The sequence below is a fragment of the Scyliorhinus torazame genome, chromosome 13 (genome assembly GCF_047496885.1).
Source record: "Scyliorhinus torazame isolate Kashiwa2021f chromosome 13, sScyTor2.1, whole genome shotgun sequence".
Lineage (NCBI taxonomy): Eukaryota > Metazoa > Chordata > Chondrichthyes > Carcharhiniformes > Scyliorhinidae > Scyliorhinus > Scyliorhinus torazame.
Genome location: NC_092719.1, coordinates 56,883,461 through 56,899,674, shown reverse-complemented (window position 1 = coordinate 56,899,674; position 16,214 = coordinate 56,883,461). Strand labels below are relative to the sequence as shown.

General features: G+C 45.0%; 1 protein-coding gene across 3 annotated transcripts in view; it reads left to right on the top strand.

Moving 5' to 3' along the window:
- The window catches only part of apaf1 (apoptotic peptidase activating factor 1), a 311,250-nt gene that overhangs the window by 34,654 nt on the left and 260,382 nt on the right, over positions 1–16,214 (top strand). For all 3 annotated transcript variants that reach the window (XM_072471565.1, XM_072471564.1, XM_072471566.1), the window contains exon 4: positions 11,811–12,008. In XM_072471565.1, coding sequence (XP_072327666.1) covers positions 11,811–12,008 — 198 coding nt within the window. The remainder of the gene's footprint in view (positions 1–11,810; positions 12,009–16,214) is intronic.

Genomic DNA, 16,214 nt, shown 5'->3' with positions numbered 1-16,214 from the left:
AAGAAGCCCTCCTGGATTCTCCTTACAAACTCTGCCCCGTCTAAGCCCCTAGCACTAAGTGAGTCCCAGTCAATATTGGGGAAGTTGAAGTCTCCCATCACCACAACCCTGTTGTTTTTACTCTTTTCCAAAATCTGTCTACCTATCTGCTCCTCTATCTCCCGCTGGCTGTTGGGAGGCCTGTAGTAAACCCCCAACATTGTGACTGCACCCTTCTTATTCCTGATCTCTACCCATATAGCCTCACTGCCCTCGGAGGTGTCCTCCCGCAGTACAGCTGTGATATTCTCCCTAACCAGTAGCGCAACTCCGCCTCCCCTTTTACATCCCCCTCTATCCCGCCTGAAACATCTAAATCCTGGAACGTTTAGCTGCCAATCCTGCCCTTCCCTCAACCAGGTCTCTGTAATGGCAACAACATCATAGTTCCAAGTACTAATCCATGCTCTAAGTTCATCTGCCTTACCCGTAATACTTCTTGCATTAAAACATATGCACTTCAGGCCACCAGACCCGCTGTGTTCAGCAACTTCTCCCTGTCTGCTCTGCCTCAGAGCCCCACTGTCCCTATTCCCTAGTTCTCCCTCAATGCTCTCACCTTCTGACCTATTGCTCCCGTGCCCACCCCCCTGCCATACTAGTTTAAACCCTCCCGTGTGACACTAGCAAACCTCACGGCCAGGATATTTATGCCTCTTCGGTTTAGATGCAACCCGTCCTTATATAGGTCACACCTGCCCCGGAAGAGCTCCCAGTGATCCAGAAACTGAAACCCTCCCTCCTACACCAGCTGTTTAGCCACGTGTTTAGCCGCTCTATCTTCCTATTTCTAGCCTCACTGGCACGTGGCACAGGGAGTAATCCCGAGATTATAACCCTAGAGGTCCTGTCTTTTAACTTTCTGCCTGGCTCCCTGAACTCCTGCTGCAGGATCTCATGCCCCTTCCTGCCTATGTCGTTAGTACCAATATGTACAACGACCTCTGCCTGTTTGCCCTCCCCCTTCAGGATGCCCTCTACCTGTTCGGAGACATCCTGGACCCTGGCACCAGGGAGGCAACATACCATCCTGGAGTCTCTTTCACGTCCACAGAAGCGCCTATCTGTGCCCCTGACTATAGAGTCCCCTATTACTATTGCTCTTCTGCACTTTGACCCTCCCTTCTGAACATCAGAGCCAGCCGTGGTGCCACTGCTCTGGCTGCTGCTGTTTTCCCCTGATAGACTATCCCCCCCGACAGTATCCAAAGGGGTATACCTGTTCGAGAGGGGGACAACCACAGGGGATTCCTGCACTGACTGTCTGCCCTTTCTGGTGGTCACCCATTTCTCTGCCTGCACCTTGGGTGTGACCACATTTATATAACTGCGATCTATGACGCTTTCCGCCACCTGCATGCTCCTAAGTGCATCCAATTGCTGCTCCAACCGAACCATGCGGTCTGTGAGGAGCTCCAGTTGGGTGCACTTTCTGCAGATGAAGCCATCCGGGACGCTGGAAGCCTCCCGGACCTGCCACATCTCACAGTCAGGGCACTGCACCCCTCTAACTGACATTGCGTCAATTAATTAAAATTAAAAGTTTTTTAAAAAATTTAAAATATTTAAAAAAAATTTATTCAAAGTTACTGTTAACTATCTGTTTCCTAGCACTAGATTTCTAATATAAATGCGAAAGCTAAATGTAGTACTCTCCGATCTCTGGCTTAGATACCCCTCTAAATTATAATGAAGTAATTATGTTTAATTAGTTACCAATGCTTAATTTTTTTAATTTAGTGTAGATTCCCAACCAGCCACTCAGGCCACAGCTTTTCTGTGATGTCACTTCAGTTTCCCCCCGACACACACAATTTGAAAAAGGTATAAAAGTAAAAATGAGTAAAAATCACTTACTTACCTTCTAAGTGTCTTGGATGTCTCAGGTTCTCTCCCTGACAGACACTGCTCCTCCTCCTCCGAACGGCTCCCGAAACTAGGCCGCGATCTTTTAAAATCTCCACTCTGACTTGCAGCTCCTGTGCTTTTAAAATCTCCCACGCTGTTTTCAATGTCCCGGCTCACTCACCTCTCGCGCTGTTTTCAATTTGCTGGCTCACTCAGCTCCCGCGCTGTTTTCCATGTCCCGGCTCACTCAGCTCTCTCGCTGTTTTCAATGTCCCGGCTCACTCACCTCTCGCGCTGTTTTCACTGTCCCGGCTCACTCAGCTCCCACGCTGTTTTCAATGTCCCGGCTCACTCACCTCTCGCGCTGTTTTCTATGTCCCGGCTCACTCAGCTCCCGCGCTGTTTTCAATGTCCCAGCTCACTCAGCTCCCGCGTTGTTTTCAATGTCCCGGCTCACTCAGCTCCCGCGCTGTTTTCACTGTCCCGGCTCACTCAGCTCCCGCGCTGTTTTCAATGTCCCGGCTAACTCACCTCGTGCGCTGTTTTCACTGTCCCGGCTCACTCAGCTCCCGCGCTGTTTTCAATTTCCCAGCTCACTCACCTCTCGCGCTGTTTTCACTGTCCCGGCTCACTCAGCTCCCACGCTGTTTTCAATGTCCCGGCTCACTCAGCTCCCGCGCTGTTTTCACTGTCCCGGCTCACTCAGCTCCCGCGCTGTTTTCAATGTCCCGGCTCACTCAGCTCCCGCGCTGTTTTCAATGTCCCGGCTCACTCAGCTCCCGCGCTGTTTTCAATGTCCCGGCTCACTCAGCTCCCGCGCTGTTTTCAATGTCCTGGCTCACTCACCTCTCGCGCTGTTTTCTGTGTCCCGGCTAACTCACCTCGTGCGCTGTTTTCACTGTCCCGGCTCACTCAGCTCCCGCGCTGTTTTCAATGTCCCGGCTCACTCAGTTCCTGCGCAGTTTTCAATTTCCCGGCTCACTCACCTCTCGCGCTGTTTTCACTGTCCCGGCTCACTCAGCTCCCGCGCTGTTTTCAATGTCCCGGCTCACTCACCTCTCGCGCTGTTTTCAATGTCTGGAATTAGTAGGAACCGGAGACAGTTGCTGAGGAAGGAGATGAGGCGTGGAAGCGGGATAGTTAACTGATTAGAAACAAAAAGGAAATGAGAAAGAATTAATGGTGAACAAGGATAAAAAGAGACAAATGGAAATCCAGTCAGAGTGGAGCAGAACTTCCTCAAGATAGGTATTGCTGGAAGGGAAATATCATTAAACAAAACACTAATACACTTGCACTAAACCAATCTTGAAAACAGCCAATCACCACAACCTCCTTAGCCAGTTTTGTAACCCTGCTGTTACTTCTCCTTTTATCCCATGGGCTTCCATTTTGTTAACAAAATTATTAGATGGTACTTTATCAAACATCTCTTGAAAGACTGTATCCACAACATCAACTGCACAGCTTTCATCCAATCTCGCTATTACTTCATCAAAAACTTAATCAAGTGACTCCAGTATAATTTGTCCTTAAATCCTTGCTGGATTTTCTTTATTAGTCAGTGCTGATCCAGCTGCTGATTATTTTTATATTGTTTCTGACTGACTTGTAGTTGCCAGGTTTATCCTTCTCCTTTTCATAAACAAGATTGTGTAAAGTTGCATTCCTCCAGTTCTCTGGCACCAGCCCTGTATCTAAGGAGGCTTGTAACATTGTGCCTAGTGTCTCTGAAATCGCTGCCTTTACTTCCCTTCCTTGTGGAGTAAAGGAAGATCCAGAAATTAATTTCTAATTAGTGGACCATCTTCGTCATTCTTTTTTATTCCTCTCCCCATCCCCATTTGTCTCGCATATCTGATATACCAATCGCAAATGCCGCGATAGCTTGTTTGATTAATTACTGAATTGCACAAAGAACTGCTCTAGGCCTTTTGCATAGGTAAATATCTCTCATTAGCCATTTAAAATAGTTTCAGTGAATTTTAACCCGATACATGTGCAAGATATACATTCAACAGCACAAAAATTGTACAATCATCTCAGTACCTACATACTGTGCTGTTGTTCGCCATTGATTCTGAGTTACTAGGAAAAGTTGCGGTGAATTCTATTTCTGTCACAAGTTTTCAAGGTTAATACACAAGGTAAAATCACATGGGATTGGGGTAGTTTATTAGCTTGGACATAAGACTGGCTAATCAACAGAAGACAGAGTCGGGATAAATGGGTCCTTTTCTGATTGGCAAGATGTAACTAGTAGGGTGTCACAGGGTTCGGTCGTTGGGGTCCAAACTATTTACAATATATATTAATGACATGGATGCAGGGATAAAAGGTACAGTAGCCAAATTTGCAGATGACATTAAAGTAGGTGGGATAGTAAATTGCAATGAGGAAATAAGAAATTTACAAATAGACAAATGGATTATGCGAGTGGGCCAAAATCTGGCAGATGGAGCTTAAGTGTGAGGTTATCCACTTTGGTTGGAATGGGAAGGCAACTTATCTAAATGGAGAGAAACTTCAGTGTTTCGGTGCAGAGGGATATGCGTGTCCTCGTGTATGAATCGCAGAAAACTAACATGCAGGTACAGCAGGTAATAAGGAAGGCAAATGGAATTTTGGCCTTTATAGCTAAAGGCCAAAATAAAAAGAGACAAATGGAAATCCAGTCAGAGTGGAGCAGAACTTCCTCAAGATAGGTATTCCTGGAAGGGAAATATCATTAAACAAAACACTAATACACTTGCACTAAACCAATCTTGAAAAATAGTAGGGAAGTGTTGCTACAACTGTACAAGGCAGTGGTAAGAATGCACCTCGAGTACTGGATACAGTTTTGGTTTCCTTCTTTTAAGAGGGATGTAGTTGCATCAGAGGCAGTTCCGAGGAGGTTCACTAGATTGATTCCAGAGAGTGGTCTTTGTCTTATGAAGAGAGATTGGGCAGTTTAGGCTTATACTCTCGAGTTTAGAAGAATGAGAGGAGAACTAATTGAGGTATGTAAGATGATAAAAGGTATTGACAAAGATCATATTTTTAGGAGACCATACACCTCCATTATAAGTGTATGGATCAAAAGAAAGGAAAACGAAAATTCTTCGTGCAGCCTGAATGTCATGCAACCAGCACAGCATATTCACAGAATCATAGAATTTACAGTGCAGAAGGAGGCCATTTGGCTCATCAAGTCTGCACCGGCCCTTGGCAAGAGCACCCTACTTAAGCCCACACCTCCACCCTATTCCCGTAACCACATCTAACCCTTTTAGACACTAAGGGCAATTTGACATGGTCAAGTCACCTAACCTGCACATCTTTGGACTGTGGGAGGAAACTGGAGCACCCGGAGGAAACCCATGCAGACACGGGGAGAATGTGCAGACTCCACACAGACAGTGACCCAAGCCGGGAATCAAACCTGGGACCCTGGAGCTGTGAAGCAACAGTGCTAATCATTGTGCTACCGTGCAGCCTTAACTAGAAGGGGCCACTCTGTGGAGTAATTATCATTAAAGACAGATAGAAGTCCCTACCATTCTAAGGATAAAAGCTCATTGTAGTGCTCAATTGCTAAATCATCCATGTCAGAATGAAAATTGCCAACACAGAATCATGAAGGAATTATAATGCCAAGGGATAGAGTCTGGATTAAACAGTGAACTGCAGTCTGTTACTCCAAATGATAACCTTCCAGGGAGTTCACAAAAGCCAAGGCTTTAGCCGGATTGTTGAACATATTTATAGAGTTATCAGATGTTGCCCTCCGTGTAGCGGGATATATTGTGCTCCAATGGCCTTCATGCATCTTCTAACTTCATCAAAACCCCATTCATCTCTGATGTATTGCCACCGCGAAATCTTGGAAAAAAAGGAGACCTTCGCTCCCGCATAGAGCAAGGCACCATTACGTCCAGCTGCCTCCAATACTCTTTGGCGGTCCTTGAAGTTATGAAAACAGATAATTACAGGCCGGGTTGGTTGTCGTTGATTGTCCCTAGGACTCAGAGACAGGATACGACGTGCCCTTTTTTAAATTTAATGCGCCCATCTTTTGTTTCTAAATAAAGAAGACATGAGAACGTACCCTCCGCTCCTTCTGGCAAACAGACAATCTTGACATTCTTCCTCGAGCTTTGGATTTCCAGGTCGTCAAGGAATCCTGACGTGCTATGCAGCTGCTTTTCCAGGGGTTGTAAATGGGGTTCTACCGAGGAAGTTGCATTTTTGACAATAATAATTCTCTCCTCTGTCTCATCAAGCCTTTTACCAGTATTCTGCAGCTCTATAGTATGAGCACTAATATTTTGTGCTAACAGAGCGAGTTTCTCGTCAATGAGCTTAATATTAGCATCAGTTGTAATGCCTTTGAGAATGCATGATCGAGAGCCTGTTCACTCACGAAGTTGCCATGTTGAGGAGTGAGCTCTACCGTCACTTCTGACTGCTCTTTTTTTGTTGACTATTTTCTTAATATTTCTTATCATTTTGTCACCAATATTTAGCCAGAAATCTTCCAGGGATGTAATTTGGAGTTCTCACTCCTGGGTTAGTTAAGAACGGGCTGTGTGAGCACAATGAATGAAAGGATTTTAGGCTGAGAAGTGCTCGAGCTCACGGAAACGCAGCTATTCCTGTGCTCACATCACATGACACATACCCCCATCCCTAATTTTAATTGGCCCACCATTGGGGTCTTTGCTGTCAGCTGCCAAGGCCCTAGGCTCTGGAATTCCTTCTGAAACTCTGTAACTCTCATCTCTTACCTTTGAACTTACTACCTCTTTTTTACATGCTTTTTGCTCATCTTATCTGGTCTGGTGTCAAATTTAGCTTTATAATGTTCTTGTGAGATGCTTTGGGACTCTGAATGTTAATAAATTTGGTAACCTTTTGGGGCCTGAGCTGAGTTTCTGACTCTTGGCCACTCAATCACCGGGACCACCTGCTTCCACCTCCATTATGTCATATGTCGCTGTCCTTGCTTCAGCTGATATTTTGCTGAAACCTATACCCATACCTTTATTGCACCTGAACTTTATTGTTGCTTAGCCAACCTCCCATCTTGCACTCTCCGTAAACTTGAGTTCATCCAAAAATAACTTGCTCCCAGTCCTGCTCACCCCTGTGCTTGCTACCCTTTGTTCCTAGTCTGGTAATAACTTTAAAACAAAAATCTCACCCTTGTTTTCAAATCCTGCCATGACCACGCCCCTTCCTATTCCTGTAAACTTCACTAGCCCTACAACCCTTTAAGATCTCTGTACTCCCCCAGTTCTGGCCTCTTGCACAGAGAGAAACTTCCTTGTACATTGTCACGTAGCTGATTACAGATCAGCGTTGTTTGAGATTCACGTGCATCGTAACTGAAATCTAAGAAAGGGGACTGAGTTAACGTTTGAAATTAAGGTGCCACCTTGAAGCTGTAGATTTGGGTGACGTTACTTTCTTATAAATCTCAGCAATTATGCAATGGAGTGCGTTGGGATTCTCCATACATGGGATAGATGCTTTGCAGCAGGGTCTCATTTGATGCTACTGTGACAATTGCAAAGTCATCAAGATTCATCCACCACCCTTGTATAAATAGTATTTGGGTGGTTTGCCCCTCTCAAAGTAGATGAGCTGAATGGGGAACGTCTGAACTGGCCTAATAGGAATGGGTATGATTCCTTTCCTAAAAGGCTCATCAGCTTCATTCACAAATATACGCAATCTTGAGCCAGTTACACTGCCTCCATGTGATGCAGGGCTCTTAGCCGGGTTGCATTTGTTGATTTTGGTCCATAAAGTTCATCAGAGTTTAGTAGGCCAATTAAGCGACTTTCTATCCAGCAGCACAGGACATCACACAGCGATTACATATCCCAGTCAGATTTTTTATTCTAATTCACACTCTTTACTGCAGCTTCTCTTATTGGCCCGGAATTTGAGATGAGAATAACGGGGAAGCTATCAATGCTGACTGTTATAATGAATGAAGTTTGACAGCACTTTCTGGTGTGTACACTTGCACAGTTGAATGCAGAAATCCAGAGGTTGATGTCAGAGATACCCCGCTACTCCACAAGTGCACTTTTGCAGTCCCCTTGTGGCTGGGTTGACTTTAAAATGACTGCAAAGGCATGAACCTGCCCACTAATTCAGGACTGAAGAAGTACATTCAAGAATAAGTGAGTTTTTAATGCGGGAATAAATAATAATTATTGATGAGCAATCTCTCTGGCACTGAAAAATGAATTGTACAAGTGTGGAATCTCATTCTTTCAGGGAAAATTAATGTGGCAAATTTCAAAATATAAAAATCGGAAAGATTTTTGTCATCTTCTCTTTCCTCTTTGTTTAATTCCTCTTTTATTTTGCTTTCTATATATCATTTAAATCTCAATTCAATATTTCCTGCTTTTATACTTCCAGATTTAGACTCTGCATCTCCCAGTGAGGAGTTTTCAAACTGGTTGAAGAGCCTCACTGTTTCTTCATTGATTCATAAAAGCTATAGATCTCCATTGAAACAAGCACCAGATGAGAGGAAATTTCATAGGCATGAAAAGTCCATGGGCAGCTGCCAGCGAGGCGAACAGTGAGGAGAGTTCCTTTGCTGCTGAGCGCATGTTTAAATGCTTGTGTGTAAGCTAGAGCATTGCACCGAGGCCTTTTAAAAACCTTAAAACAGTCTCCATGTCTTTTCCACTTGGATGCAAACACTGATGCCGGGTATATTTATCAAAAAACATCCATTTTGAGATTGTTACTTGTGCAAATTAAAAAAGATCAATATATACCTCCAGTTCTTCTGTAACTTGTTCCGTTTACTAGCTGTTCATGTAGGCAAATAAATATCAGCAACTAAGCATGAGAATGAGCTTGATCCTGTCCTTCAGTGGTAATTGTATTGTCACCGCGTCCCAATCAGAGGTGGGAACATTGACTTCCTTTTTCCTTTCCTGCCCCTAGCCCAGGGACTTTGAAGATATTTGGTGTGCTCCCACTGTTATCCTGTCTGAAATTAGTTTAATTCTGTACAGAATTCAAGAGTTCAGCCTGGGACCTTGCATTCTGTATGCTTGTGTATGAATCAATGGTGCATTGAGTCATCTAAAGCCTGAGATTCTTTAGATGAAAAATTACACTGAAGCAGAAATGGTTCTGTCAGGTATAATTTTAAATATGCCTTTTCCTTGCCGCTATTTGAATCTGGTTATCTATGCCACTCTCCCTTCAGTTAATTCTTTTGGTAATTTGCCTTTTATGAACAATGTCAGTGCTGTGATTGTGCAACTGTTGCCTATTTTGACAGCCTTTGCGAACATCCGATGCCGCAAGGTACAGGTTAAAGCTTTAAGCATGCTGCCCCATTTATGAGGAGAATGTCAGATGCTGCGTTGCTGGATTTTTAAAAAGGTTTCTCACCATCCTATGACCTTGAGCTGAGTTTCAAGTCCCATATTCGCTTCATCACAAAGAAATCTACTGCTACTTCTGTGACCATCATGCACCTTTACTTCAGCCTCTCTCCAACTGAAACCTTACCCTTCATCTTCTTTAACTTTTGCTCGGGACCCATCTTTACCAACCGGCCTTCCTTCGCAACCCACGCCGCCCGAACCTCACGGTGCACCATTTTTACTTACTGTGACAGGTGAGCCAGCTTGGTCCTCATGATCTCCCTTGCTTTGTTATTCAATGTTACATTTCTAATAATGACTTCAGCTGATGATTGAAGATTTCACTGCATCCCTTGAAAACAATAGAGGTTTGTCCTTAAACCCGCCATGCTTAATCTTCAAATGTCTTTGGAGTTTTGAGGGTTTTAAACTAATTTGCAAGTGCTTCCCTGCATATAACACACATGAACTTTGAATCTTGATTTGGAGTGGCACGATTAATAACCCACATCTCAAGTAATCATCTTTATGTTGCTTTGTTCCTGTTTTCAGCTTGATGCATTGTTCACTAGAGGCCCTGGAGTTCACACCAGCACTGCTGGCAGTTATAAAATGGAGGAATCACTCTCACGCACCCAAGATGCGTGATTTCAGTGTACGGGGCGCGTGACCTGCTCTCTGCCACTGCTCCAGGCAGGCAGACTCCAGCGATTTTATTTAAATTTAAAAAAAAAAATCTACTCCAGGGACAGCATGCTGACATCAGGAGGCGGTGTTCTGCCCTGCTGAGGGGTTACGCATGTGCGGAAGGGCCAGCAGTCTGAAAGCCGATCACGACCGGCATTTTTAAAAGCCGATCGCGCCGTTGAGCACTTCTTCTGCGATCGGGAACGCCACAATGCATGGTCCCTCGAGCCTCCCAATACCCTCCCGTGACCCACCCACGGGTCGCAACCCTGGGTTTGAAAATGACTGCACTAGAGAATTTTAAACTATTTTCTAGCAGTCAGGTTGTAGTATGGAATAAATTCCACAAAATTTTCATATGAGATTCCCTGGACTGGACTATACTTAACGGGAAAATGATCTGTGACAACAGTGGTGGATTTGATAGCGTTCATTTAATCCAAGTGCATGGCCGATAGCTTTTCGGAACAAATTGTCAATGTAATATTGTATCTCCCAAGTAGTAGTAGAGGGGGAGAAGCTACGAGTGATAGTGGATGAAAAATAAATTAAAGAAAATTGGTTTATGAAGAGCGGTAAGAAGTGAGAGAAAAACAGAACAGTACATCATTGAGGTGTATAAAATGATGAGGGGCATAGATAGAGTAGACGGGAAGAAACCTTTCCCCTTGGTGGAGGGATCAATGACCAGGGACATAAATTTAAGATAAGGAGCAAGCGGTTTAGAGGGAATGTGAAGATAAACCTTTTCACCCAGAGGTGGTGGGAGTCTGGAACCCACTGCCTGAAAGGATGGTGAAGGCAGAGACGCTCATAACATTTAAGTATTTTGATGTGCATTTGCGATGCCAAGGCATATAATGCTATTGGTCCATGTGCTGGAAAATGGGATTAGAATACATGGAGGTTGTTTTTGACTGGCGCAGACATGATCAACCGGAGGGTCTTTCCTGTGTTGTAGACCTCTATGTTTCTACAAGGACAAAGAGTGAAAATGGAAGAGCGAATCATAACAACATTGAGGACAAATATTTCAATTCTTTGCCCTAATTGTATCAGTGAATAAATGTAGTCATCTCCTCCTTTGGTATGACACCTTGCAGCTTTGCTACAAGTTGGACAACCAACTTGCCATAAATCCTGCTGCAATTTTTTAGGCCACATTCATTTACAATGTGTGAACAGTCTTATTCAGGTGACAGTCACATGCTGTACTGTTCTTGAAATTCCATTTGTGAAGGAGGTGTAGTGTCATTGCACAGAGAGGGAGGTTTTTGAGAGAGGTGGAATCGTGGAGGATCTACTGTCTGATTACTCACCAGGCCTTTAGTGATGTTGGTGTCAAGCTGCAGGTTGCACTATTTGTCCTTTTTTTTTTTTGCTCAACCTCAGCAGGTAGTTCCTAATTCTGTTTATTTCTCATTCACCTTCTCTCTCCAACACCAGTTAGTAAACAAGTGCCTTCAGGAAGAGGGCTGTACATCTTTCAACTCTGTGAATTGGAATGCAATTCTATAGAATATTTACTAAACTTCTGAAAAGTTAGTGACCTGAAGCATTAGCTCTGGTTTTCTCTCCACAGGTTCTGTCAGACCTGCTGAGTATGTCCAGCATTTTCTGTTTATATTGCAAAATTTCACTTTGGTTCCTTGAATGATCCACATTTCTCCCATCATTCAGGCACTTTACTGATTGACCAATTTTTGTCCCTATCGCCAAACAGCCACATAAACACGCCATCAAATTCAGATACTTAGGTACTAACGATAGAAGAAACAACAGAAGTAAAAATTGCATCTGAAAGTATAAAGAGAATATCTATTGTCTTATGATTTTTTTTTTCAGTTCAAACTATACTTTGTGAAGGTGGTGTACCACAGCGCCCTGTTGTGTTTGTTGATCGGCCGGAGATTGTGCAATCCATCCGAAATGCACTCTATAAACTGGGCAATGATCCTGGGTGGATCACTATATATGGGATGGCAGGTTGTGGAAAGTCAGTATTAGCTGCCGAAGCCCTAAGAAATCACAGAGTTATAGCTGGTAAGAGAAATTTCACACTTTTAAAAAGTTTTACTGTGTTCTTTTAAAAGAAAACCCCGCATTTACCTTTCATGACCACAAGACATTCTGCCGCATTCAAAGCATTTTCTGATAACCTGTTTCTGTTTTAGCACGGTTTGTGAATTAAGGAACTTACCTGATTAGTCCTGGCATTGACCTCCATTTTTTTAGCATGGTTACTGTGCATGTGAAAAAAATCACGTTGCAACTGTCCATGCTCAGTCTGTGTTTGTTTTAAAACATTTCCTGTCGCTTCCTGATTCCTCTCACTGTCTTCCACTAGCTGCTCTCCTCTGCTGATCCCTCTCGCTGCCTCCTGCCCATCAGCATTCTCCCGACCTCTCTCACTGCCTACTGTTCGCCACTCCTCTCCTGACCTCTCTGCCTCCCTCCTGCAACCTCTCTCACTGCCTCCTGCTCGTCACCTCTCTGCCAACCTCTCTCGCTGCCTCCTGCCCGCCACTCCTTTCCTGATCTCTCTTGCTGCCTCCTGCTCGTCACTCCTCTCCCGACCTCCGCTCTCTGCTTTCTTCTCCCAACCCCCACCTCCACTCTCTTCCACTCACCACTCCTCTCTGTCTCATTCATTGCCCCCTTGCATTCTCTCACTACCTCTCTCTGGACACGCTTGCTCCTTCCTGCTCACTGCCTTTTTCAGCCCTACTGCGATCTCCAGCTCATGTCTTCCCTCACCCAACCCCCTCGCTGCTTCCCCCGAGGTGGGAGACAGCCAAGAGGTCTAGTGCGGGAGGCAGGAGGGGGTGAGGGGGAGGTGGGAAAGGTTGAGGGGGAGTTAAGTAGAAAGATGATTTTTGGGCCAATCTTTGGGCCATCTTGACCTACCACTCCTGGGGCAAACTACTCCTCCGATCTTCAACTACACCTTTACTTCAAAATTACCAATATCGGGTAAAAAGAGCTCTTTCCTATGCCTTCGAGCAGGAGCTGCCCTGTTGCGACCACTCACATCATGGCCACCACCAGAAGTCGACTTCCATTTCAAGGAGTCTACTATTTACCCTCAAGGCAATTTCAATCGGAACAATCTTATTCAATTTGACTGCATTCAACCGGTGCATTGTATGCTCTTCTTCAGAGCTCTTCTCTACCATGTTCAGTGGACTGATGCTGATTTTTTTTGACAGGCTTTGCCTTGTGCAGCAATGTGCTTGAATGTGTCCCCTTTGGTCGCAACAGAAGGACACAAACACCCGAACATGGCAGATCTTCTGGTCGTGATCCTCCCCACAACGACGATAACACTCCGCCTCAGATTCGGTTTGACGCCCCAATTCCTTCCCATTTTGTGGGTTCCGGTCCTGCCTGAGGTCCATGTCTGGTTCAGAGCTGAATCTGTTGATCCCACCGCAGACCTTGCGGCCGTACCGCCCCATACTTGTTAACCTCCCCTTCAGCCATGATTTATAGCTCAGTGGCACCTTTTTCGACACACTCCGTTGCCCGAGCTATCTCGATCGCTTTTTCCAATGTAATTGTTGTCTCTGCCAGAAGCTTTTTCTGGATATCAACATTACAGATCCCACAAACTAGCTGGTCGCACAATGTGGCATGGAAGCACAATCACAAACTCACAGTACTCTGCAAGCTGAAGAAGCTTGGCTATGAAGGCTGAGGCCGATTCTTTGGTAGTCTCTCAATGCAGAGTTAAACTTATAACATTTCAGGATAATTGAGGGCCTTGGGGTGTAATGTTCTTTAACCAATTTGACTATCGGGTGAATGGTCTTCGAGGCAGGTGCTTCCAGGAATGTGAGATCCCTAAAACTTCTGACGCTGAGGCAAGAATGCCACCTAACGTTAGGAATCTCCTCGCTTAAAGATGTGGGCAAAGCATCTCAGTATAGTCTCTGAAAACCAACATGTATATTCACAAGCGAGCATCTTCACAACTGTGGCCGTAACCCCCCCCCCCCATTAGTTGGCATACATATTTTACATTCCCCAAAAGAGCCAGAATGCATATTTACAGGCATTTATAATGGGCTCTGTCTATCTTCAGGGATTTGGGAAAGCCCTACCTTCCAACAAAGTTACCCAACATCTGGGGGACACATTCCGTGGGGTTCCTGCCCTCAATGCCCTCCAGCAGGCCCACGATAAAGAGCTTCTGGCGGCGGGACCGATTCTCCTGGTCCTCCACCTTCCCCTTCTTTGCCCCTTGCGTCTCCACCAACCTTGTCACTTCTGTTTTCCGGTAGGCGATTTGATCACTCTGGTGGGTTGCCACTTTCTCTAGGTCCTTCATTGTTACATCCTGTGCTTCCAGTGGTCGCTCTGTTTTCCCCGACACCATCTTGAAGGGGGCCAGGGTGTCCATGACCGACACCTTCACTGTCGCCAGCATTTCCAGTTCCACTCTGTGTTTCTGGAGCTCCTGAGCCGGGAGGTCTGTCCAGTCGCTTATCGGTGGATAGTCTGGCGTGAGTCCCGACGACCCACTCTGCTCTGGTGTGGCTAGTTCTGACTCACTCCTCATATTCGCCACTGTCTCGTTTCTTCTCTCTAAGCTTTTGCTGGCTCTCCCATCCTCTTGCGTCCTGGAGTTATTGCTAGGCATTTCTCGGTAGTTGCAGCTATCTTGTGAGGCGGGGGAATTGGCGGGCTATTTTTATGTAAAAAATGCCGATTTTCTGAGTTCCCAGAAGAGAACCACCTACCCTGCGTCGCTCAGCACATCCCCCTCACCGGAAGTCACTGGCTAAGGTACATTCGTTATTAAGTGGTAAAACACAGTTATTTGAAAATGTGCAAGTATTAGCAGCTTGGTAATTGCATTGCAACTCTTTCTTGTAGACATGATGAATGTACTATTGTCACTAGACTGATTATAGTGTATTGGTAGCAATGCACAAACTTATTTCACGTAGGCCAATGTACTTTAATGTGTGATGCTTTTAGTTCATTCCCTAAAATTGCTTCCACAACAACCACAATAGTTATTTTACTTGTAGCCACCAAAATATAACTCTGACTTGTCTACATTTTTCCTTAACCTAGGTTTCCCAAACCTACGGTTGACAGGGCACTTAACTGGGTTTAAGCCATTTCCCGCAACTCTTCCCTCAACTCTTCCCCTCCCTCCCAGAACCATGATTGGATCCCCCTTGTGCTCACTTTCCACTCCTCCAGCCTCCACATTCAAAGGATCATCCTCTGCCACTTCCACTAACTCCCGCACAATGCTATCACAAAAAGCATCTCCCTCCCCCCTTCAGAATTCCACAGGGACTGCTCCTGCCATGACATCCTGGCCCACTCCATCATGCCCAACTGCTCATCCCTTTTCCATGGCATCGTCCCTTACACTCGCAGGAGGTACAACACCTCATTTACCTCTGACCTCCTAACCGTTAGAAAGGCCCAAATGCTCCTTTCAGGTTAAGCAATGTTTCACTTGCACCTCCTTCAAATTGATTTATTATATTTGCTACTCCCAGTGCAATCTCCTCTACATAGAGGAGGCTAAATGCAGACTGGGTAATTGTTTTGCAGAACACCTTCGCTCAGTCTGCAAGCATGACCCTGACCTTCCTGTTGCTTGCCATTTTACCCAGCTCCTTGCTCTCATGCCCACATGTCCATCCTTGGCCTGCTGCAATGCTCCAGTACAGCCCAGTGGAAACTGGAGGAGCAGCATCTCATCATCTAATTTGGGGAACACGATTTTTAGAACTTTTTCTGGTAGCGGTAGCACTTTGAAAATACCCAGGGAAGTGCAACTTTTGAGATACGGTCCCGATTTCAAATCGAAGGCCTTCTCAATGAGCTCTCGGAAGTCCACAAGGGCTTTTAACGCCAAATTCTGACAGACTTTTCAAACTCAGTTGCCAGCCTGAAAAATCGGTTTTAAAACAGCCAACATGTTTTTCTGTGGCGATAACGAAACACTTATTTTACTGGCGAGGAAACAAGACACAATCTTCTGATTTGGCATGCTCCAGCCCTCAGGACACGACATGGAGTTCAACAGCTTTAGACTGTGATCTTTCTCCTCCATCTTGAATTCCTTTTAAAAAAAAAAAGTCCCATACATTTATTGTCTCAATGCAATAACCCTCCTTCCGCCCCCACCCCTTCCCAACCACACCAAGCATCTAACGTTTGTTCTTAATGTTTTTACATCTTGTTGTACTCTTTTCCAGCTACATTTTAATATCTAACACA